The following is a 25,846-nucleotide window of genomic DNA, read 5'->3' on the forward strand; positions in this document are numbered from 1 at the left end:
AAAAAATGACAAGGCAAAGTGTTCAAGGTTATATGACAAAACAAAAACACATTTTCGCTACCTGTCAGTATTTCTGCCTACAGTAACAGCGAAATGTGCAGCAGTGGAATAACTGAGTTTATTTTTCACAGAGGTAGATGAGACCAAGGACCTGCTGCTTTGCCCCTGCTGTGCATGGCAGGACCTCTACTCATTTTCATGGAGCTACACCACTGCGAGCACAGAGTAATGCTGGGATGGTTCAGGCCCCAGGACAGATTCCTCTGTCATCTCCTAGCTGGGGAGAATTAGAACAAGAGTGACAGAGGGTAGATTTCTGAGACACAGGTTTAACATCCCTCATTCACCTCGACACTGGGACACTTCCCATCCACGTGACCCTCCAGGCTTTGGTTTGCCCTGGTTTGCCCAGTGTTTCAGATATTTTGTGCTGCTCACACCAAGCTCACAAATCAGAACCATCACAACCATGGTCTCTGGTTCATGCTTGCCAATGCCATCATGGTGTTGCTAAGGCACAACAAATTTTGACTTCTTTTCTCCCTTGAATTGCATTTTATAGGGAACTACTAAAGAACATGAAGAGGATCGTGTTCATTGCAAAGGGAATGAAATGACTACTTAACCTGCTGAAAACAGTCATTCACAAACACAGAAGGCTCTTGACATCTCTCAAACACAGGGTGAGATATCAACATTCTTAAATACACATAATAAATCCAATATATTTTTTCTCTTCTGAGTTTCTTTTTTTTTGCTTGATTGGGGTTTTTTATTTGCACTTACAACCTTTCAGAAAAAGGTCAGATCCAGACCTGAAGCAGGAGAAATCACATTCCCTTCTGACCCCAGCTATTTCTGTTCCCAGAGAAACAGCACACATTTCATGCTCTGCCTAAGACAGGGTGCACCAGTTTGGTTGCCACATTCCTTCTGTTGTTCACCGGAGTCTTTGTTGGCCTTAAACTTATGCACCTTCACACCTTTCTTCAGAAGCCACGTGCCTTGGACACAGCGCCCCATCCTGACCCAAACTAGCAGCTGACACCTCAAACACTTGCTTTAAACTTCCTGCAGACATCAGTATTTATTGCCTTTTCATTGCCACGCTTCTCTTCACAGCTTAGAGTCAGAAACTTGCCTTTTGGTTCTTAAAAGCAAGTGTAACTTTTTTTTTATGCAATGACATGGCTGAGACTCTATAAACATTGCAATGTAATCTCAAGTGCTTGTGTCTCTTTTAATCTAATAAAATGCCTCAGATCAGCACCCTTCAGGTCGAGACTGGCTCCTTCTCCTTAGCAAGCTCCTCTAACTGTGGCCACTTCTGTCTGTCACTTCAGAGGATTATGGGCACCTTTAATTCTGATCAAGCTACAACTGCTTCAGAATTCTGTGAATAGTTTAAGAATTCATTATTAACACAATTCTATAAATTTACAATTTGTGTAGTTTTAGAGCTATTAACATTTAGTAGTACCTGCTGTCCAGCACATTTCTCATTCAGAAGTGTGTCGAAAGAGAAAGGCTCTTTTGACATATTACACAGTGTGGGTCATCATTTAAAATTTGAAACATCTACCAGCGCATAAATCTTATTTAAAATGTCAAGAGAGAATAGAAAATTGCACTTGTCTAAGAAGTCTTGCTACCAAAGTATTAAAGACCTTCTCATTTCTTTCTGTATGTTTCCATGTTAATGTGTTTTTCTGCATTTACTTGGTGACAAAGGGGAAATGGAGCAGCAGTCAATAGGAGCTTCAGGGAAATTATGTTTTTACCTCAATTCCTAATCTGCTCTTTAATATCATTAAGTTCTGGGATTGCTTTCTTCTCTAGTCAGAGCATATTTAATTCCTAAATCTTCTGTTTAGCTAACCAAACATACCCTAATGTCTTCCCTCCCCCAAACATGCAGTAACTTTGACACGCCTTTCCTTCCTCTTAAGCATCCAGAAGTTGCCCCCATTAGGTGCTGATTGGGCTTCCCAGTCACCATATCTTCTCTTACAATCACAAGCAGCAACTCCCAGACTAAATTCCTCAGTTCCTCTGTAAGTGAGGCACAGTTTTGACTTCCCAATTTTTACAAAGGGTATACTTCCAGGATTATATTTGTAGAAACAAAAGCATTTCAAAGACTCCTTGTGACTGGGATATTAGTATAAATTTAGAAAGGAGCTTAAGTTTAGACCTAATGATCCTTTACCTATTTTTTTATGTAAAAAACTGAAAAGTGAAATTTTCAATTTTTTGTGTGTGTGAACACACAACACACTGGAAGTAGGTACAGGAAAAATTAAGCCCCACTTTGAAAGATGTGGAAATAGAGAATATGAGCAATCACATTTATGTAAGGGCTGCCCAAATCTGTGATTCAGAAAGCAGAAAACAATGTGGAGCTGCGTGAAAGCCATTGGCTGTGCACAGGCACACAGAAGGAGCCAGCCAGGCTATTTAGCTCATGCTGGGCTCAAAGAACCAGGCATCTGCCATGCCTCATGTCCAGACAGGTCAGCACTGACTCTGTATCCATGTGTATTCAGTCTTTGTAAAATCTGTGCTCTCAAACCACCACTTCTGTGATGGGTAAATTTGCTCACTTGATGCTTTAATGATGAAATTAAAAGGTGAACATCTAGTTCATTGTCCCTGAGCTGTTTCAGCCTGACAGAAAATGAGATTGTGTTGCTATCTGGTGAGCAATTTTCTTCCCCTTAACCTACCAAAATCGTGAGCAATGGGGAATAGTCTATGGAGTCTGCATCACTCAGCCACTTCTGATTAAAACTATTCCTCTGCTTCAGACTCTTGTTTGTCAATGTGGCTGCAGCTGCATATGTACAATTGTGTTACACCATTCATAATTTGCAAGGTAAATTTGTTTTGTGTCTATGAAATACATTCTGCTGTAACACAACACTTTTGTGGAGGAGAAAACCTGGGATCTCCAGTCAGCTCACCCCCTAAACCTTGTTTAAGAGTATCTCTGTGTTCAGAATAAATGATTTCCACAAATGGGATCTAGACTCTGCCATCAAGGAGGTCCTTTTCCAGTCCTGGGATGCTGAAATCCCACGTAAGAATAAAAGAAAATATTACCTCAGTATGAGATAGTGTGTTTGCTTATGTCCCATTAAAAGTCTTTTGTATTTTTTGCATCACTGCACAGTTTGTTTGCCTCAAGGTTTTCTGAATATAATTGACATCTCAATTCATTAGCTGATGCACTTAAAGAAAATGGAGATTCTGAGGTGGTTAGTCAGGAAGCAAACAGTTCACAAACATAAAAATTACATAACTGACTACACGCCAGAGAACGTTTTCGGTCTTATCTAAGGTATGTCAAGGAACACATAAAGACAACCCCTTTCATACTGAACAGGTACAAAAACAGTGCCTTAGAAAGATTTTCTTAGGTATAGCTCATTTTTTATAGGGAATATAAGGAATTATGATTTGGAATTAAGGAAACAAAAACCTTTTGTGAAGGTTAAGAGACAGAGAACATTAATTGAAGATTGGTTGTGAACATTAAGAGAAAGAAAAGACTAGGAGGAGAAAAGAGGGGACACTAACACTGCCTGAATTTATATTCACTTCAGCTAGGTGAGTGATTGGCTACTTTTTAAGGGTCCTGAGTAGATAACAGCAGTATCAGGTTGTGAGCTGAAGTCCTAGAATGACACTCAAGTCTGAAACTAATAGAGCAGTTTTAAATATAAAATTCATCCTAACCCATGACATTTTCACCTATTATATGTGGTTCTGCTTTCCAAGGAGGTATCCATCAGCTTTTGGTAAGTAAGATTCTTGGGCATCATATACAGGCAAAGTGAAGGAACAGTGCAAGAAGGTGATGAACACAATGACAGCTGTACAAAAAAATGGGTCTTTGAGGAAAAGAATGTGTTTTGTGCACTTTGTTTGCAGACTGTGTTTGTTGGTTTTTTTTTTTTACTTCTTTTGTGATCTTTCCTGTAAGTTTTCAATAGAAATTTTAGCATCAGGGTCACCAGAGACAGTGTTTTCAGAAATACTGAAAGAATTAGTGATTGCAAAGATATGAGCATACTCCCCAAAGAGGGATCTTTTTTCCTTCTCTATCAACAATTTCCTTTATCAGTACCTTTTTTTGGATTGCATATGGAGATTTATAAACCTGCTATGTTTTTACAAACAATGTTTTCTCAAACACCTCTCCTACCTTCCAGTTTATTTCCAGATTTAATTGAAAAGTTCTCTCCTGGGGGCTGGAAAAACTCAAAATGTCTGAACTGCTCTCACCCCTTGCACAGGAGCCGTGCTCCCATCACTCCTTTGTTGTTAGATCTCCTTCGGTGCTCTTTACATTCCTCGGGTCTAATCCCTTCTCTTCTGTTGTTTTCAGAAGTGCTCTTCCTGTGCTGTTCTCTGAACATCCAGCCAATAAAACAGGAAGTGATAGAGAAGCATGGTTGTGTTTCAAAACACCATGGATCACCTGCTTAATCCCCTCATAACTGTTTTATCATCCTTACTTTCATTATCCCTTGTCCATCTTGCAGGTCTGAACTTTTACCTCTCCTCTTTGTGTTCTACCTTCTCCAATTATTTGAGCCTGAAACTGTATTATTTCAGAAGCTACAAAGATGGTATTAAGATAGAGTTCATAAAAGTAAATTATATTTTCTACTCAGGAATTGACAGTATATTTTACTTGTCGGTACTGAGATAGATGGAAAAATTAATAGAAACTGTGTTCTTATCTGATGATTCCTCATGGGCCTCCAGACTCTCTCATGGTTAGAACAGGTTGATAGATATGTACAAAGTAGACTAAATCAAGGCAGATTGTCTCTGAAGCATCCCTGTCTAATTCTCTGAAATATCTATGTACAATCCTTTAGAACAGTAATAATAGATTATAAAGTAAGTTCATAACATTTCTTCAAAAGAAGAACCATAATATTTCTTCAAAGAAAAAAAAATAGCTTAAATTTGAATATTTTACTGAATTTCTCCTTTTATTCAATTCAAGAAATAAATGGTCTAAAACTATAATTATGTTGTTTTGGGCTGTAAACACATAAAAATGAATTATTTTGCATATGAAAGCCAAGAAACAAACCAAACTATGCCTTACTGGGAATCAGTAATGAATCTATTTTAATATCATATAAGCACATATAAATACTCTCAGTGAAATCATGCTTTAGTGGAATCCTCCACAACTTCAACTGATTAGGTTAACAATTATCTATAGTTTCTTCCTAATTTAGAAAACAAAAAGCAAGGAATTTCAATAATAAGTTTTCAGATGGCATGTCACAGTAGCTCTTAGCTAGTTCCCTGAGAAAAAAAAGCTCGGACCAGATGACCTTTTGAGGTCCCTCCCAACATTGCTATTCTATGAAATTCTAAATCTAATGTATTATCAACATGAGAGATCATTTCCTCCTGCATCCCAGAGGATCAGTTGCCTTGCCTTAGCTTTAGGCTGTCGCTGTATTCCTTCAGAAATAAACTAGCTCTGTTCATGTCCTGTGTAATATTTGGGGCAAAATTCACGTGATTTGGCTGTGAACGTTACCTGATTCTGCAAGAAAGTCCCGTGCAGTGGGTGCCACTACATCTCTAGGTTCCTGTTCATAAACAACAGCAAGATATTAAGGAACTAGCCCTAAATTTGCCCTTAGCAAGGATAGGTCTATGTATTTTACACCTATTTTTACCCCCCTACACTGGACTGTGCTTTACATTGCTTACGAATCCTTTTTCTTCAGCTCCTGCTTTGCTTTATCTGTTAGTAGCATAGCTCTTGTGTTGCTTTAATGGGGCCAGGATATTGGTCCAGTATGAGTTACTTACAGTCTTAAAGTGCTTCTAAGTGCCTTTAACAAAACAGCAGTCTTGTCAAATTTGTGCTAACAGGGTTGTCTCTCTTTAAAAGCTGTGTGCTGGATGATTAAATGAGCCTGGAAATTCTAAGAGAGGATAATCTGCTCTCTGCTCTGCCAATGTAAAAAACTACTGGGCCTGTATCCTACGCAGATTATTTGTTGAAGACTGAGTTGTTATTATCACTTAAAAGTCATGATGGCACAGTGATTGCTTAAGCAAAAGGTGGCACATTCTTGGTAGGAGAGAAATGTAATCTGTACTTGATGTTCTGATTGAATGTAAATATTATTCATGGCATGCAGCTGAGACCTCTTCCCTAGTGGTTTTATGGCTTGGGCTTCATTGGTCTTCTATTGCTGAGCTACATCGTTTCCTAAATACATCATCTGTATTGGAAGCACTTAACGAGTTCTGGATTGACAGAGTGTATGGATCAGTGATGCTGGAAACCGTTTATCTTTTAAATTATCTAAACATATTCTTCCCACTGTGCCTATTTTGGTTGTTATGTTTGGGTCATAGCATATACGTTACAGGCCTCTGTTGATATTTTTCTGAAAATGCTTAATATTTTATTAGGTATCCCTCAGGAGGAGAAAGCCATCAGAAAGACTCTCTGATCTCCTTTCTGTCTTGACAAGTACAGGAGTGGATTTTCAGTGGCAATTACAGACTCAAAGGGTAGGAAAGGGTCAGAGCTTATGTCCAAAATGTCAGGCTGATCCTGGCCTCATGTGAAGATTACTGGTATACCATTTGCAAAACTGTGTCTTTCATGACACCAAATTTATATGGAATGTCTTTGTGTGGCATTTCTAACTCCACTTCAGTTACCATTTCATAACATACCCCTTGAAGGACACATCATTACATTATAACTGGTCAAAAAAAAAAGAAAAAAATGTACATTTTGTCATGATATACACCAACTAGGAACACAGTTTATGAAAGGGATTGGACACTTTCAGCATGCATTCCAAAGATGAGCTGTGGGCAGAGTTTCCATGCCCTGAGTCAGAGCTAAGAGCTGGAAACCATTGAGATGCAATACTTCCTGGTTTTGGAGCCTGCAAGGAGACCTGAGAGCTATTACCACACAGAGGCAAATCACAGTATCATTTACTATTTATTTGGTATTTCTGTTATACCTTCTTTGCAAGAAGCTCAGACAACCTCACAGCTAATGGCTGCAGCATCAAAATATCCCCGCCTTCAAGCAAGCCTTGCAACTCATTGCATAAACCATGACAAGATGGGTTAGTAACTCATTGTAAACCACCCTCTGACTGCTGAACAGTGTGTGCATTTTATCAGATTCCATATTTAAAAGTTCTTTGTGGGATGTGTCTACCTTAACAGGTTTTAAGTGGTGTCTCCCAGGAACACTGCTCAGCTCAGTCCATTAGGATAATGGAGTCTCTTATGATTTACACTGGTATAAGTGAGACTGGAATCTGGGCCTTGATTTTTTTAATGCAAATTCATCAATTCTGTTAGATAAGAGATGAAAGTAGTCCATTATGTTCTTCAGTCATGTCTTGAAGCAAAATCATTTGATTGGTTCCAGGCAGAAAGAGGTCCCTACTCCTGCACTTAGCTCCAGACATGAAACCTTCGTTTGGTGGCAAAAGCTGTTACTGGAGTTATTTATTTTTCATAGAGAGTGATCAGTGGTGAGTGCTAATAATGACAGGGGTTATTTCGCAGTTAAAATTTAAGAATGTAAAACTTATGTTCCTCTGGTGTTTGACTGAGCCCCAGGGGTTTAAACACACACATGTTCTTTTACTTCAAAACGTTTTATTCTTCTTTTAAATCCACACCTTGATGTTGATCTGACAGTGGTGCAAATGAGAAGGTGACAAAGGTTTCTCTGATGTAAAATCAAAGTGAATTCAGGTAGATACTGGAATGTAAAGCATAGAGTACATAAACATAACAAATAGCTGCCACATACAAAGTATAGCAAGTGCCAAATGTCTACAATACTGCAAATTAACTGCTATGACAGGAGATCTTGCAGTGGTGTTCAGAATGGTAAAGCAGAACTCGATTACAGAGATCATAAAATCATCCTCTCCCTTGATCTTGAGCTGCCTAAACCAGGAGAGGCAGAAAGAACTGGCTCTGAACAAACAATCTTTTATCAGTGATGGATGTGGCACTGCTTTGTCAAGTAAAATTGCTGATTTACTAATAGGAAAAAAATAAATCCTGTGTGATGACATCAACCTCTCTAACCTGCTAAAGAAAGTGCAAACAGATGGGTATCTCTGTGACTGTGAGTGATGAAACTAGTCTAGAGAAATACTTGCAGCGTGTGATGAGGACTGATATTGCAACGTGTAGGAACATCACTAATCCCCCCCATTAGGATATATTCATTTTCTTTGTGCCAAGAGTATGACCAATGATACTGCATGGTTTGATTTAATAGATCTGCCTCTTCCAGCAAAAACATAACAGATATTTTATACAAACATGAAATGTGCCCAGGGAAGCCTGGACAGATTTAAATTCCTTAAGTTTTCCTTTTTATTGCAATGCCAGCAGACTTAAGGGATTTTTGATCCTCCTAGTAAATTTTTAAATAAATGTAGGATACCTACTTGATGGATTTTGAAGGGAGAGAAATAGCTTTTTGTCTCTGATAGGAGAATTTGTTTTAAAAAAATAATAATTTCTCTTTACATATGAAATTCCATACTGGTTTTTCCTTAAGACTATTCTGATGTTCTTCAAGAAAAATTGCAACCAAGTTTGGTCAATTTAAAGTGGTACCAACTACTGATATAAGCCAGGTAAAATATGTAAGAGAGAACAGAATGAGGCTCTGCATTGTTGGCAGAGAAGGTAAATACAGCTCAGGAACTTATTTTTGAAGTTACATAGTTTGCAGTAAGTCAAGTACTTCCAAAGATGAATACCCATCACATATCAATGCTGTGGAAATGGCACTTTTTTGATTATAAATCAAAATTGACGGACTTTTTGGATGCAGCTCTTCAAATACTGACTTAGGAAACAATTTTCTTCTGGCATATTTTTCTCCTCAGTAGCCTACAAAGGCAGTTGGGTAATTTTTGTGGTTTTAGTATGAAGAAATACTTATCCTTTAATCCTTAAATCACTGCAATTGAGTATAATTTTGCATCAAAAGCAGCCAATAAAAGTACAAAATAGGGATTAGCAGGAGTATTTTTAGATTAAAATTACTAGAGTTGGAAAGAAGTGGCACATAATCTCAGTACCTTCACAAGAACTGTAGCAAGCTGAAGAGGATTTATTCTGTTTCATTTGAAGACTGATACCATAAGTTACAAGGGAGAGAAGCTATTATTCTAACAGGGAGGATTTAAAAATAATCATAATCCACAACTGTACGTAAATTTAATTGAAAGCTAATTCTTGTTTTTGTCTGATATCTTTTAATCATCAGTGCTATACAGTACTTCTGCTTCAACTAGCAAAGCACATGGGAAGGAAAGTTAAACCGATCATTTTGGCCATAAATTAGGACACTCATGCAGCTGCAGCAATGACTTTCATTTCTAAATATTAAACCAAATGACTACTCTCATTTAACCTTGAGGCACAAAATTCTCATTGTTTATATTGTGATATAATTCACAATTATCTGATGGATAATTGTGATGGAAGCTTCTGATGGAACAAAAAGTAATTTCTCTTCATTCCTTTCCCAAGGTGCTCAAGCTGGTTGAATGGCCACATGTCACCATGAAGTTCTGACTCAGTTTGCCTATTCGAGAGAAAAATGTGAAACATCCCCCAGCCTCTGACATACAACTCACTTGTGAAAGAAGCATTGACTAGTTTCACATCCTGATACTTAAGATGTTTCTGAAATCTTGCCTGGAGTTGTATATGACCTGTATGAATCACAATAAATGGCAGCTACTGTCTGCATTTCCCTTTTTAGAACACAGACAAATTTATTGGTTAATGTTTATATAAACATGATGTAAGTGTGCCTGATTTACTGTACCAATAACTACAGCTGCAAAATATCTGTTCTACTCAACAGCATATAAAGACCTTTGGGGTGTACAATGTGTATCCCATTATCCCATTAACGACAAGGTGCAGCTTTGGGCAATAACAGAAAAGTTATTTATATGCACAATGATTTTCTTTTTCCTCAACCACTTTTACAGCTTCCCCCAGTTATAGAAGAGTCAATAGCTGACCTAGTGATGCTGGCAGACTAAGTAATACTTTGTACATACTCACTGCTAAAGAAAGAAAAATGTTGAGTTTATTTTTGTGACCTTTAGATTCGGAGAACTGGCTAAAATCAATTTAGAGTTCAAAGAGATTGGATGATACTTACATTAAGCAGTAAAATTGCTTCCACTTTGATAGAGTGTGCTAAAATACAACATCAAGGTAACACTCATTGATTTGGATACAGAATGGGGAATGAGGTGGGTTGGTCAAGTGTAGGAGGTCAGGGAGCAACTTGACAGGATTCAATTCAGTCTGTCTTGAATACTTCAAAAAAAGTTTAGAAGCAAACCAAGGAATCTGACCCAGCAACTACTGCTATTAACAAATAAACATGAGTTCTCCTGGCAGATCACTCTGTGCAGTAAAAAGAGAACAGCTATCCAGACTGTCCCTAGAGAACCATACATTGAATTATGAGAATATCATTGAGAGAGAGCAGGATCAGATGACTGATGAGTGGTTGCTATGCCATTGTCACTTTCTGCCTGAGGTCAAGACCCAGCTTTTCTTTTACCAAAGCAGAAGACCTCCTCTAATGATCAGTCCTCAGAGATTAATGGGACCAGCTGATTTTCAGAGCTCCCCAAGGAAGATTATTGCTCAGGCTATGAACAATACTATTGAAATGCTTTATCTGTTGCCTTCAGTTGTTGGTGTAGTTGTTCTCGTATAACACTTTGTTTATCATCGTCTTCACAGGTCACCTTGCAAAACAGATGCCTTGCAGCAAAAGAATTAGGAAAAAATGGAAAGAGTAGTGATACTGGCATGTGTCATGTTCTGATCTTACTGAGGAGGAAACGTGTTCTGAAGTCCTCTGCCAGCACTGTGGCAGAAATACAGATGTGGTGATTCATACCACTGAGCAAGTCCTGTTGTGAAGAATTCCCCCTAGTAGCAAATGAGGTGGTTAATCTATTGAATTTCAACTCATAGAGCCAGGTATTCCTGAAATAAGACCTGCCAGCTGCTCATCAGGTAAGAGTGAAAGAACACAGCCTTCAGATTGGAGAGTACAGTGTTGTTGTAATGCCATACTAGTTCATACTTCCTTACAGCCTTTGTATGCAAGACATTTTTAAAATTCTAAAAAATTGAAAGTACCTGGTCTGGGAACTTTGGTACAGACTCGACCATTCCCAAAAAACCTTGCTGGACATCGGCCGCAGACGTATCCAACGTAAGGGGGTTTCCTGTCAAAGCACAGCACTCCAGGAAAACATGGCCTGTTGGCACAGGTGGTAACGTGTGACAGTGGTGCTGCACGGCCCAAAAAGGAAAAAAAAAGTGGGTTCAAGCATGTTTAATAATTTCTCAAATGAAACACATATATAAAATTTAACAGTGAATGCCTGAGCCCAGCTAAAGCTTTTACAACTGTTTTTATTCTTCTAAAGTCTAATTAATGCAAAGTGTTCCCAAACCTTGAGCCAAACATGAGAATGTCCTGTGGGCACAGTGTATTGGAACAGCTGTTTCTCATTAAAGCAAGATTTATTAGTCCTCTAATTACATGTTTTCAAGTTTATTACTCAAAGTTGTTTGGCATTTATCATGTACAATATAGAAAGTGTAATTTTCAGCATAAGTGAAAGATTAACTGAGTGAGAATCTGCATTATTTGACATCTTTTTGGTCTTCTATAATTGGAAGGTAATTATCAAACTTTACAGCACCTACACCCTACTTTTAAAATTACACTGTCAAGTACATATGTTTCTGATCTAGAAATCATCCCTCATGCATCAAACCCTGTATTACAGGAAACTGCTTTAATTATCTTTAGAACTATGTGCAAAATTTAACACTCTGGTAGTATATAATATTTTATCACTTATGATGTCACTGAATAGCAAGTGTATATGAACTGACTCTGAAGTATTTAACAGTGTCAGGACGTAGAACAGATGATGAATACGATCTTAATGATGGTTACAGATCTTTTTTAATTGCCTCCAGTGAGGTCTCCATCACGATTCTCAAGTATTTTCTGCATTATTCTTGCACCTTACCTGCAGCACTATGATATAGGATACCTGCAAGAGGCAAGGTCTGGTTAGGTGTTGACTGGCCTGGTACAGACATTTAAAAAAAAAAAAAAGGTAAGAAAAAAATCTTTAATTTTACATATGCCTCTACACAACAGACATAACCAGTCTCAATTTTTTTGCTGCCTGCTTTCAGTAGAAAATCAATTAAACCTGCAACACTCATTAGAACAGGGCCAACATAAACATTGTGCAGGTGCACACCCATATTTAGGGAGTGTTGTAGTGCTCCCCCTCTGGGAAAAGCTATTGCCACAGTCAAGTTCATACATCAAGTCTACCTTCACTTATGCTCAAAATTATTAATTCAGTAAGTGCTCACTAAATACTGAGATTTTAGCATCACTTGGCTATGGCAAGCTGGCATAAGCTGTCACTCTTATCATCTTGCTTCTTTCTCATTGACCAGTAAAATTTGGAGTGGTTTTGTTCTACCTTAGAAGTGATGTGATTTCTAATTAAGCCAGACCATTCTGATTGCTATTGCTGTGATGCCTCCCTTCCATGTAAAAATTGTTTAGCAGCTATCCTCAGTCTGGTGTAGTAGGAGGGTTTTAATTTTTAGCTCCAATTTTCCATGTTGTATTATAAACAGTTATTTTGTATCTGCTGTTAAGATGGCAAAATGTATGATCTCTGAATACAGAAACTGCGTTCATATCCTTGTTTACCTACCACGTCTATCACTTATGTCAAAATTCTTAATTACAGGAGAATCCTTCGCCTCTAAGGATTGCAGTGGCTGCTTAACCTCAGTCCTGTTCAATTCACCTTTGCCATTGCTTAAAGGTTTTGTAACATCAGCAGCAAGCACAGCTGTGAAAAGACATCAAGGAGACAAGGAAACAAGGTGTTAGGGCTTAGCTGTGATTGATGATAAAAAGCAACAGCAAATCAGGTAACCTGGCATAAGTTTACTCTGGAAGCCAACCATCAAGCAAATAAAGGCAAATCAGGTGAGTCAGCTGCTGACACACAGCAAAGCTTCAACACAAATATAGGAAAAATTATTATGCCCAAACTCACTGAACTTTGCTGATCTGGGAGACTTAATATGCATAGTGATCTTTTATTGAGCTCAGGGTACTTAGAAAGCTTCAGGTCAGCCAGTATTTGACAGCACTGTTGCTTGGATGAGGATGGTACAGTGTACACTGGGACCTGGGCTCTGGCTGGTTCCTGCCTCTCCTTGAAAGCTTCTGTCTGAAATCATATTGTGTGTGTTTGTTGGCTTCAGTTAGCTCAGCTGCAAACTTTGTAAGTGTCAGAATACCTGTACAAAGTATATGTGGATGGAATGAGAAAAATGATTGGTGGAGACTCTCAAAAATGTTATTTTTGCATAATCTTAAGGTAATTTCTTGAATAAATTAAGGATAAAGTCTACATGGATAGTGTTGCAAGTTGAATTGCCTCAGGTCTCTTGAATATTCTCTACTCTTAGTAAAGCCTGAAACTCTGACTCTTTACCTCTATTAAACAATGCAATGAGCTGCTGCTCACTCTAAGAGCTATAAAATTACTTCAGTTTTCTCTTCCTTCCTCCCAAAAGCCTTTATATTTGCTTAGGCAAGGGAAGTGTGAGCAGGAATGTTAAATCTGTGTATCAGAACTACAAATAATAATTTCTGTCCTATCTTGGGTGGACAAGGAAACCCTTAGGTTTATTCCTTCTGATAAATGTGCATTTCAGAAAAAGAAATTTATTTCTATAATTAAAAAATACAAAGTAAGAAATTATTTTTTTTTGTATTTATCAAAAGCACATTATTTTGCATGTCCTTCTTGCACTGGTCAAATTACCCACAAAAATATGCATTAGTGAAACAGAAGCAAAATCACTTTGAAATAACAAATGTAGCCAAAGGAAATATTCCATACAGACATTTGGCAATATGACTGAAGAGAAATTTGGTAAATTAGGGAAAGGCAGTCCTGCTGGTGCCAGGGTCCTATAGTTACAAATCAGTCTCTTTACAACAGATATTTTTATTTTCATTTCCTTAATGAATTTGAGGAAATGCTAATATCTCCACAGTAAATATCTTTATCTCTTGCTTCTTGGATTTCTTTGGAAATACCAACAAACAAACAAACACAAAAGACTTCAAGTGTGGTTTTCTCTCTTCTGGTCAAAAAAATATTGTATTTTGGAGAAGACTTGTGTCTCTATGACTGAAATAAGCAGTGTGTGTGTAAATCACATCAAGTGCACTGGGAAGCACAAAATCACTGTGCACAAAGCACAGAGTCTGTTGCTCTAAAAGCAAATATGGAGCATGCCTAAAATTGTTCCTGGTCATTTTCTTCACTACTTGGGATCTGTGGAATGACTTCATGCCAACCATCTGTGGGCTGTGTCCTCTAGTGAAAGCACACCTTGGAAACAGAGGTGAAAAGATGGGAAGGACTGGCACATGGACCTTCTTTCTTTTACCTTCCATCCAGAAGTCACCTAAAGCAAAACCAATCCCAGAGGTGCTCCCCAAGTACTTATTAGTGAATCATATATTTAATAGTGAAATAATGGAGAACATTTGGAATGTCCTTGGCAAATTAACTAGCTGGCATCTGGAAAATGCTTTTTTGTGTACTATGGGGTTCATTCTAACCAAAATGAAAGTAGCAGACACCAATTTGCAACTATCCATATTAATAGAACATGACAGTAGTCTGTTTTGTATATTTGAAGATTTGTACTCAAAATGAGTAGCAAAGTACTTTATTAAGGATAATAGCAGTAGAATTGAACCCATTTCCCCCCGTCTATTAAAATAAATCACGTAAAACACTTACATTTGCAAGTTTTACCATTTCCCTCCATCCCACTGGGGCAAATTCCACATGCATAAGATCCAAAGGTATTCATACAAGACACTCCAGGAAAACAAAGACTCTCTTCACACTCATTCCTGTCTTCCTGACAAGTAAACCCTGTGGCAAAACAAAGGGGAAGTTAATAATCAGGAAAGATTCCCTGTTTATACTTCAGCTCAAATGTTGAAGCAGATGAAGGCTCACTTCTCAGCTGTAAACTCATTACAGGGCATGTCACTCATGTTCCAGCCAAATTCCCCACTGTCTCACTTAAACCTGCTTTTATCACGCTGTTTATTACTGTTGTTACTGGCATCAGAAGTGCTGAGCTGGAGTCTGCTGTTCATAGAATGCTGTGCATGTTAAATAAAAATGCACATAAATAAAATTAATATTTCCCCTGCATTTCACATCTTTTCTGCTGCTTTTGTTGTCTTGTTTGTCATATACTAAAGAAGTCAATGAGTGTCACTATTTTGGCTTTAAGATATGAAGAACCACGTACTGACATACTGTGCTTTCCATTTCTATGTGAACCCCTCATAACTAATAGATTATTGTGAACTAGAGTCTGGCTGAGGGTAAACCTTAAAAAGGATGTGATTTTTTAATGAAAACCCAAGTTTTTCTATTTAAAATTAAAATCTGAACAAACATTTTGAAAATGTCACTGAGCCACAGTACTGGTGTTCAGAAGATAAACCACCGTAGGACCCGACCCCAAAACAATATCTCTTGACTATTGCTGATTTTGGAAATAGGGTTTTAAAAATTCCTCAAAGAAACTGATATTAAAATTCACAACTTTGGATGATTTACTGAATACCTATAGGGGAAGGTGACCCAAAAGTTAAAATTACTATCTGAACAGCAAATGATGCAGAGTAATCACATAAAAACTCCCTCAGGCTTGGCGTGTGCGTGCTGCTGTCTCTGTGCACTTGAGCAAACTTTCTTGGATATTGCTGGTTACAGGATATGCAGCCCTGATAGCAGGTCATAAACTAGCCCAGATCACTTCTATTAAGGCATATCCTTTGTCCCTGAAGGAATATACAAGGACATTGGGACAACTTCAGGAGAGTCCAGGTACCTGCTTCAAGACATACCACTAGGTACAGAAAGTTTTGTTCCATGTCAGATATCCAGTTTTATCATGAAGAAAGGTCTAAGGGTAAAATAATTGCTTTTTTTGTTTTCTTCTAAAAAGACATTTGTCACAGTGCGATGAATTATCGGATGATAAAAACAGAACATTGTTATTCATCTCCTACAACATAATCGCTCATTGCTTCAGCATTTCAGACAGCTTCCGCTACTCCTTTCAACCTAAAATATCCTCTCCATGTAGAAAACTCAAATTGATGTCTCTTTATTGATTGAGCTGCCTAGAAAAACCAGTGACATCACCTTCCCCTACTGGTATTGTCTTGAGGAAAAAAAAAGAACAGCAGCACTAAAGTTATATCCCCTTTCCTGTGCTGTCTCAAGCTAAATTGTTCTTGTTTCTCATGCTTCTTGCTTCTTTCACTGAAGCTGGACATCATGAAGTATTGCAGGGCTTGACTGACATTTTTTCCTCCCATATTACATTTTGTATGACTATTCATACTTTATTAATTAATTAGCACACTCGTGGCATCAGGCTGCTTTTCTCTGATACTGATTTCTGATGATGCATTGGGAAATTATTAGACATCACATTATGGAAAATATTGAATGAGTCACCCTCTGATTACATTAGTAATTATTTTCTTTCTCTGAGTATCATATAAAGACAAAACATGATACTATAAAAAATGAGAATAGGAAAGAAGTTCCAGTTTCAGTAACAGCCATCACTTCTCCCTCAGTCCCTTCTCCTCCCTCCTACATTCTATATCTTTCCTGCAAAAAGCTGTCCTTCAAATCTCAAAGATGAGAGAATTACAGAAAAGCAAAGGAACACCTTAAGTAAAAAGATAATTTTAAAAATTCAGCCACTTGACTGATTTTTCTAATGTAAAGGTGAAACTATGCAAGCACTCCTTTGCACTCAGAGAGATTTTATTTTAAAGAGTGTCTAATCAATTTGGGTGTAATGATAATCTGGGTGAGTCCAATGGCAAATGTTTGCAAACTCTGAAACTGGGCTGAATGTAGCTGAAGAAGCAGAAGAAATGGACAGAAAACTGTCTGCACTGAGAAGTGTCAATTATCCTCTTTGCATGACCTCCAGTCACTGTATCACAGGAGAATCTCAATTCTTTTGGCAGTGTTACAGAACAAATAAAAATAATAGGAATAGAAGTTCTTCAGAGTGCAAGGTTTAACCATCTGTTTGTGTACCAGTTTTATTTCTCCATCCCTATATGGGAAATTGTCTGAGAGGAGCTGACCACCTACAGATGCAAAGAAAGATTTTTGGACTACATTCACATTTAATTGAGTCTAAAGGAACAGAAAATCTTGTTTAGGGGGCTCTATGGTTATCAAAAACCATGAAAAAATGCTGGGGTTTTCTTTAGTTTCCTGAAAAGAAAAATGAAATGATTGTTCCATCTTTCTCCCCACCCCACACCCAACTTTATACTAATCATTGAGGAGAGAAAGAATGATCATGTTATTGAGATGGTTTTCAAGGATGAGTTCTGTTCTCAGGTGCATGATGTTCTTCCTTTCTGTGGCCAAAGGAACAGACAATAGGAATTCTTGTTATCTTGGTAACAATGTAGATGAAAAATGAACGAGCTTTGAACACTCAGAGATACAGAAAATGAAAGCAGCAATGATTCTAGGGTCACAAAGACCTTTTCTCCCTGCCTTGTTCCTGTTCCCTCTTCTACCCTTACACTGCCTGAGATACACCAATGCTCCTGCATTGCTTCTTCCCTTGCAGGGGTGTTTGGGAAGATCTCACAGGAGTTAACTTCTTGTTTCTACTACCTATTCCCTGTCATTTCTAAGGATTTGATGGTGAAGTGGTGCTGTCACTTGAGCTGTATAACATTGCCTTCTCATTAGATTATTGATGGTTTTCTGGGGAATTGAGGCATAAACACAGCATCAAGGATGAGTTTTTATTGTTGTCACAGAATCTGCCCTGAAGTAAAATCATCTGCTTCCCAGATGGCTCTCAACTCCCCTTGCTTATAATTTTTCACCTGCTATTAAAACTTTAAGATGTATTCCTTTTTCACTCAATCATATATTTTTCCTTTTTTTTTTTTTTTTCCTGTTGCTGCTTGTGTTGTAGCATTTTGGGAAGAACAAAGAATGGCAAAACCATTTTATTGGCAAGAATTAAGAGTGAAGGAAAATCTTGTGTTTCTCTGGCCCTCAAGGTGTCCTGTGCCCTTGTCTCTTAAGACACCAGGTCCACTGAAGTTATTAACTCAGGAATTACATTGCTCTTTATTCACTTAATCTAACTCTTATATCCAGTGTTTAACCATAGAAAGTTCCCAAATTTCCCTTTCCTCATAGGAATGGTATCTCCAGGGGAATTCAAGAAATTCTGCATGTGTTTGGTTCCTTTAGGGATTTTAATATTTTGATCAAACTTCCATTTTATAACTTAATTCTCCATGCTTGGGCTTGTGTTCTTGCATCAGTGGAGTCTCTGGTGGCATAAAGACTTTTGAAAACAGCAGGCTTTGGCTGCTTTGTAGTATTACCTGGAGCCAATACTGACTGGGGGTCACAGATCTTTTAGGCCATTTTTCTAGACTTCTGCTTATGAATGACTTTTATTTTTCATTTCTGCTGGAATTTTATAATAATGAAAACTGGGCTTGCAGTCCTACATGACCAAAACAAAGAAGGTTTCATGAAGTGCTGACAGGCAGTAAAGGTACCTCTCCCTTTTGGTAAAATCTGTTCACTACTTTTTTTTTTTAAAATTGAGTTTCTTCTATATATATGCAATATAAGCAGTAATAATTATGAGCATTTGATGTTACTTCTACTTGATTTTTCAAACCCATATAACTGAGAGCAGCCAAGATTATGGGTCTCATGAATGTGAACAGAGCAGGGTGTTTGACTGGTTCAAGGACTGAAATCTAAGCTCAACTTAAGGTGTTATTTTCTTACTCTGTTTTTGAAATGGTTCTGATCCAAGAGATGTTTTAACACAGTTTCAGTTGGCTTCTTTTGCTTGTGAGATACTAATTTGACTCTGACAAGAATGGATGATGGCACAGTGTCTGTACTTTTCCATGACTGCACAGCCACCTGAGTGTGTGGGTGTTTAATAACTGACCTTTTCCAAAACTAAGCCAGATTTAGAAACCCTGTTTAAGTCCTGTATGTTCAGATTTGCCTTGTACTCCCTGAAGAATTAAACTGGAAAAGAAAAAGGCAAAATATTCCATGAAACTCCAGGAGAAGCCCATTTAGGCCAATGTGAAAATCAGCTGTGCTGGAAGTGAGCGATGTGAGGAGCAGGTGGAGTGATGGTCCCAGCTTGAGGAGGTGGTGGTTGCTCTGTGAGACCCAGAAGTGACTCAGCTCAGCTCAATTTTAGATTATTACAGTGAAGAGTCTGCAGGCTGCTTTAATTCCAGTCTGCAGAGCACAGGGAAGTCCTTGTCCATGTGCTGTCACAAGTGCTTTTTCATCTGTGTGAACCATTCTCAGATGTCCTGAGTGCAGTGAGGCTGTGTCTATAAATTGCATGATAGGTACAGACATGTTCTCTCCTTATCCATGTTATCTATCAAATGCTTCTCTTTCTCCTCACTCCTCAAATCTTTACTCCATTCCTGTTTGCACTGTGTGTCTTGTATCCATCTCTTTGGCCTCACTGCATTTTCTTCTCCAATTTCTCCTCTTGGTGGCTTTCAGTCTTTTTTTTAGAAAAGAATTGGGGTTTTTGTTTGTATTTGTTTGTTTGTGTTTTAGTTTGGTTTGGTTTGGGTGGGTTGTGGGGTGTTTTTGGTTGGTTGGTTGTTTTGTTGTTGTTGTTGTTGTTGTTTGTTTGTTTTGTTTTGTTTTGTTTCATTTTTGTTAAGAGATCATCCCTCTTCCTTTCATCCCTTAAAATCATACTATGGACAGCTTTTCTGGTTTCAGCTGGGATAGAGTTCTGAAACCAGTGCAGGAGCCCTGAAGAGCTTGAAAGGTTATATTTTGTTTTATCATGTCTGACAACCAAATGGACTTATGATTTTCTAATGCTTAAATTTAATGAAGCTTCAAGTGGGACTAAAGGACAATTTATTTTTTCATGTTTTCCATATCTACTTCTCCTTCCTAGGCCTAGAAAATCATTCATTCCTAATTCTGTCCTCCGCTTAATTAAGTCAAATCCTGTGAAGTGCAAAAGGGTCCTGGATCTTTGACTTTTATCTCTTTCACTCAGTCTTCTCCTACCTCATCTCATGGATGGACAAATCTATGGGAAATAAGCAGGAAGCAACTGAGATCAGCAGGGTTCACAGCCTCCCTGAGTGATCACTTCAGGACCAGAGAGCTTTAGGTCATTTTTCGTTATGATTAGACAGCTGCTTTTGCACATTTTCTATGTGTCCAAAGCTAAGCCACGGGAGCAGAAGGGGAGGCTTCTGTATGTGGTCCATTTGACAGATGCTTGTGGTCATGTTGCACTCAAAAAATCCTGTAGCACAATATGTCTGTAGTTAGATCAGAGATGAAAACAGTGAAGTGTTACCTCCCAAACCAGGGGGACATTTACAGAAGTAGCTCTCCACGCTGTCCACACAGGTTCCACTGCCACAGGGGTTTGATTTGCAGTCCTTAATGTCCTCCTGGCAAAATTCTCCATCAAATCCATTTGGACACAAGCACAGGTATTCACCAAGGCCTGGAGGGTGTTTGATATTGGTAACACACGTTCCACCATTGAGGCAGCTGCAGGGCTTCACTCCAACCTGAGAAAGGCAAAGAGGAGTCGTGGTAAGATTCCTCTCAGTAATCACAGCTGGGAGGTATATTGTTACCCTCTAGGAAGGGAGAGATTTGCTCTGTGAACATGTTATCTGGTATTATAAAACCTTATTTCTAACTAATTTCCTTTGTCTAGATAGATGGTCTCATACTCAGCATGCTTATTTATTTGACCGATAGCTCAACTTCAAAGGGATTTCTTTTTTCAACATTTAGGGGCACATTTTAGCTTCTTATAAGAACTAAAAAAACCCCCTGCCTTATTTGCTATAACAGCAGTTTTCACATGTTGTCTGAGGGCAGAATTTGTTCCTTATTCTTCAAAGAAATGAAAAATCTTTTTTCTTTCCTTGCCTGCCCTCCTTGCTCTTTCACTTTACAAATGGTTCCCAGGCAGGAACATGACTGTGGCATTCCTTAGCTGGTCTCTCTCTTCAGGGAAGGGAGATCCATAGTTGTATTTTACGTATGTACAAGAACTGCATTTCAACAGATTCAAAGCTCTGTATTATCTCAGAGGGTCTGGTTTGAAATGTTTCCATTAAAACCATATCTAGGCTCCAGTTTCCCCTTTGCTGTCGGGGCTCAGCAGATTGGTATTTTGTGGTTTGAATGAGTAAAAATAGGAATCTTTAGGAATAAAAATCTTTTCTTCACAAAGCTGCTCTTATATCAGGAGTCTGCTTCCTGCTTTATTAGCTCATCCCATCACAGGACTAATGTTAGCCTATACAATAAAGACAAAGCAATGCACAACTCTGCCAAGAGACTTAGAGTGTGGAGTAATGACATAAGAGCAAGACATTTTCTAAAAATATCATTGAGAATGAGTTATAATCTCCCTTTTATAGCTAAAACTTGATCTTTTATGTTATATGCTTTTTTGTGCAATCCAAATGCAGAATGTGAATTTTAAAGCAGATTAATGAACCATTAAAAGGCTCTGCAAGAGTGTTCTTTCAAACAGCAATCAATAGCACTCTCTCTTCTTCCCTGTATATATAGTTTCTATGTTCTCTGAGATATTTATTCCATTAATTGATCATTATTGCTGTGCAGGATAATATACATTTATGAGGAAATAGCTGAAACCTTGTTTTTTCAAGACAGTAACAAATTATTAGCTATGATGACAATTGCATCAAAGCAATGACATGATAAACAGGTTTGTTTTGTTTTTTCCTTTAAAGTGTTCATTTCCTTACCTCAATAGAGTATCTGCTCTGTGCATTGCATTCATCTGACACAGTGAATTCAAAGGTCTGCGTTTCTTCTGAATCAACTTTCCAGATAAGAAGACCAGCGGGAGAGAGCCTGGCATCCCGTGGCCCAGCCTCCAAGATGAATAGCACAGCTGACCCTTCTGGATCCACTGCTATTAGCTGGTAAACAAAATTCTCACCAATAAATGTCAGCAGCTGGCTGGAGGGGGCCTGGAACACAGGAGGCAGGTTGTCTAAACAGCAAAAATGAAACCACGATTACATAAATTCCAGTTTCTCTCATGTAAAGATTGACAGAGTGGATCTTCGAAGGAGTGCTCTCAAAGAAAAGGTACAGAACATACCCAGAGGCTGATGGAGGAAGTGATCTGGGTGTTAGGGGCAGCAAATGGCTTTACCAAAAAGAACAACTTATTCCTCCTCTTTTTCTCATGCCCAACACTGAATTTTTTTCCCATTCTGCACTTTGATTTATTTTGATGTGCAATCTGATACATGGGAAGAGATAATACATGACTTCTATAACCTCCCACTAGTCTTGATTCTTACTAAAACTTCATTTAATTATATTTCTTATACCTACATATATATTTAATCTATCTACAATTCCTTCTATCCATCCATCCACTGAAATATAAGGAAACTAAATCTCGAAATGCTGAACTACAAATGAATTGGGTGAGCAGCTCAGGGGGAAAAATAAATTGTAACTCTCCCATTGAGTAGACTCTTTTGGCTTTACCCGTGAGGAGCCATTAAGCCCAAGCAGTTTAAATTAATTCAATTGGACATTTCATCAGGAATAAAGGTCTTTTCAGTGCCAGCAGAGATACAGCAGTGATGCTGAGATTCTCTATTCCCAATGACAGTAGTGTGCACCATGTCACAATTGGCACTGTTATTTCTCCTGTTGCTGTTTACATTCAGTATTTTCTTAATGGAGATAAAAGTCTAATTGTACAAGGTTATTTAACAACAAAAGACAGACACTACCTGAAGATACTTTCAATATGCATAGGTAAGGAAGACAAGGTAGAGAAAATGACTACATTTTATATTTAGAAACTCAGGAAAAGTAAGATCAGATGAGTACCCTGAGGTGATAGCAGCTCTTTGCAGGGCCAGGAATTTCATCTCTGTATCCTAAGCCTGCTCAGTCTCAAGGCATCTTTCCTCTTTAACCAGCAGTACAAATTGACATGTATTGATATTTAAAGGAATCTTCTCACAATGCAATTTGACCATAGTTATCTTTAACTTAAAGCACATTTCTAATACCAAGGATTAATTTCAAGTCACACTCTAAAACTGTGAACTGTATATGTGTTCTCACAAGGACTCCTTTCATTATGCTCATGAGAAGTTATCATTAGGGGTTTTTTTGTGGTGCATATCCTTTTATCAAATTTTGCTTTCCATAACCCACCTTATATTATGCAATTATTTAAATATGTGTCTCCTTTATTGCTACTGTGCTATGAAAGCTTTCTAAAATGCTTGTCCAGCAGATTGTCCTGGCATAACTGTTGAAAGCTTCCATCTATTCATTAAACCTTTTATTTCCCAAACACTAAAGCCATGGAGCCCATAAAATTTGTGCCCAAGGTAATCGATGAAATATTGATGCTGGGTATGCATTTACAGATAAACACAAAAGTGTTACTGGATGGATGGTAAGAAGAAGTGATAGGCACAAAATAACATAAAATCAGATGTTCTGAAAAGAGTCCGTGAAGGAGTGTTTCTAATTCTACAGAGATCTCCTTGCCATCCAGTGAACAGACATAGATATATATATATGTACTCCCTATTATTGTAGAACTTTTAAAAAGGTTTTCACATTTTTCAAAGCAAGTCTGACAAACCTTTTTTTAAAATATTTTTAAGTTTTGAAATCATTGAAAAGGGAATGATGATCTGTTTCAGATTTCCCGAATCACTTCTAGCTTTATAAATTTCAAAACAAATAGAGTTTTTCCCTTTTATACCATTTCCTGAATTTTAAAATGGAACTGTCTTGGTATTAGTAGTGAGACTGTCTATATGACAATCAGCATCAGCTCATCCCTGGAGGTGCTACTGCTTTGGCCAACACAGTGGAAGACGGGGCTGGATGGGGCTTGGAGCAACCTGGTTTAGTGGAAGGTGCCCCTGCCTGTGGCAGGGGGTTGGGATGAGGTTATCTTTAAGGTCCCTTCCCACCCAAACCTTTCTGTGATTCTATGATTCTATGACAGAAAGGAGGTAAGGTTTGTGAGTCAGAGATAATATCTCTCATTAGACTTAAATATTTTTCTGGGGGGAAACACAGAGCTTTCAAGTGTACAGCCTCTTCAGGTCTGACTTACCCTTAGGCTTTTTAACTACTCATCCAAGTGATATCTAAAGGGATTTTTAGTTGGTCAACATTTGGGACGGATCTGCCTGCACCTTTTCCAGACAGAGAGTTTTAAATTTCAAAATCTGGAGTTTTTAGGACATAAACTAGAGGAGTATGATTTTAAACAGAGAAAATTCGAAGTGGCTTCCCTGGAACAGGAATTAAAAGGGCTCATGAACAACTCTCTCCCTATCCACTGTGTTCTTGCTTCCAAACTTTATTTCAGACAACTTCTGACTTCATGTGTTGCTGGAAACTCTTGGATCCTTTCTGAACTTTCTCAAGGGCCTTTCTGTTATGTCTCAGCAGAGTGTGTGTCCTCACTACTCTCCTTAACAGTGTCCCCCAAGCTGGAGCTGGGAACTCCAGCCACTCCAATACATCTCTTGCTGTTTCTGCTGCCAGACCTCGCACTCTCTAGGAGTCTCTGTCCCTGAGCATCCTTGGCTATTCCCCAAAGGACAAGAGCAATCTTCCTCTCCTTCCAGAAGGGTCCTGCCGACCTAGTCATCCTGAAGGAATATAAAACTGCAAACAAACAAAGCAAACTGGTCCTGTCGTTCACACACCTTCCTGTAATTTGCTTGTGTTTACAGAACACAACAGTGCAGAGAAAATCTTTCTAGGGCCAACACATGGATCTACATAAAAATAGTAATATAATCTTTATATTGGCCAGATATAAATGTGTTCATGTAAGAGGGGAGATAGGCTGTGAGGGTAATGCTGGTGGAAACACATTATCTGTAAAATGTTCAGCAAGCAGTGGTTGTTGTTTGAACTGGACATGTAGCCATGAAAACACTATGATTAAGTCTTCAGCCTTCAGGAGGTGATTCAAAAGGCAGCCTTCTCCATGACTCCTGCCTGGAGGGGCTGCAGAATGAGCCTTTAGGTTCCGTGGTAGTGAAGGTAATGAGTGACTGATCCCTATCACTTAGACTCCCTGCCAAGCCAAGGTCTGTTGTGTGACATTTCTTAGGATTTGGCTCAGGAAAAGGAAGCAATTCTTCCAGGTACCAAAAATACATACTAGTGTTTTAAAACCAGTGTTTTCCCCAAATAGTACCCTTAAAGATTTGTACTTGCAAGATGATGCAAGTAAAGGAGCCCATCACCTTTAGCTGACAGACTTGGGCACTTCATGGAGCACTAGGGTATCAAATTTAATTTTTATTTTGGTTTATTAATTTGAAATTTGTTAGGTTTCAGACAGAACAAGATGCATACCCAGATAAATAATTCATAAAGTGGAGTCTGCATTTCTGGTGCACCCAATTATTCCCCATCCATGTTCATTACACAGGATACATTTGTGTTAGCCAAAAGAAGGAATGAAGTATTTCATTGACTCAGTC

At 38.2% G+C, this 25,846-nt stretch overlaps 1 protein-coding gene across 1 annotated transcript in view; it reads right to left on the reverse strand.

Annotated features, from left to right (window-relative positions):
* The window catches only part of LOC127481266 (von Willebrand factor D and EGF domain-containing protein-like), a 171,993-nt gene that overhangs the window by 40,307 nt on the left and 105,840 nt on the right, over nucleotides 1–25,846 (reverse strand). The window contains exons 16-20 of the mRNA XM_051810327.1: nucleotides 22,091–22,341; nucleotides 20,650–20,869; nucleotides 14,976–15,113; nucleotides 12,855–12,995; nucleotides 11,236–11,391 (exon numbers count right to left, since the gene is read on the reverse strand). Coding sequence (XP_051666287.1) covers nucleotides 11,236–11,391; nucleotides 12,855–12,995; nucleotides 14,976–15,113; nucleotides 20,650–20,869; nucleotides 22,091–22,341 — 906 coding nt within the window. The remainder of the gene's footprint in view (nucleotides 1–11,235; nucleotides 11,392–12,854; nucleotides 12,996–14,975; nucleotides 15,114–20,649; nucleotides 20,870–22,090; nucleotides 22,342–25,846) is intronic.

This window comes from Manacus candei, unplaced genomic scaffold (genome assembly GCF_025592945.1).
Source record: "Manacus candei isolate 608988 ecotype Guabito, Panama unplaced genomic scaffold, ASM2559294v1 h1tg000077l, whole genome shotgun sequence".
In the NCBI taxonomy this organism is placed as follows: domain Eukaryota; kingdom Metazoa; phylum Chordata; class Aves; order Passeriformes; family Pipridae; genus Manacus; species Manacus candei.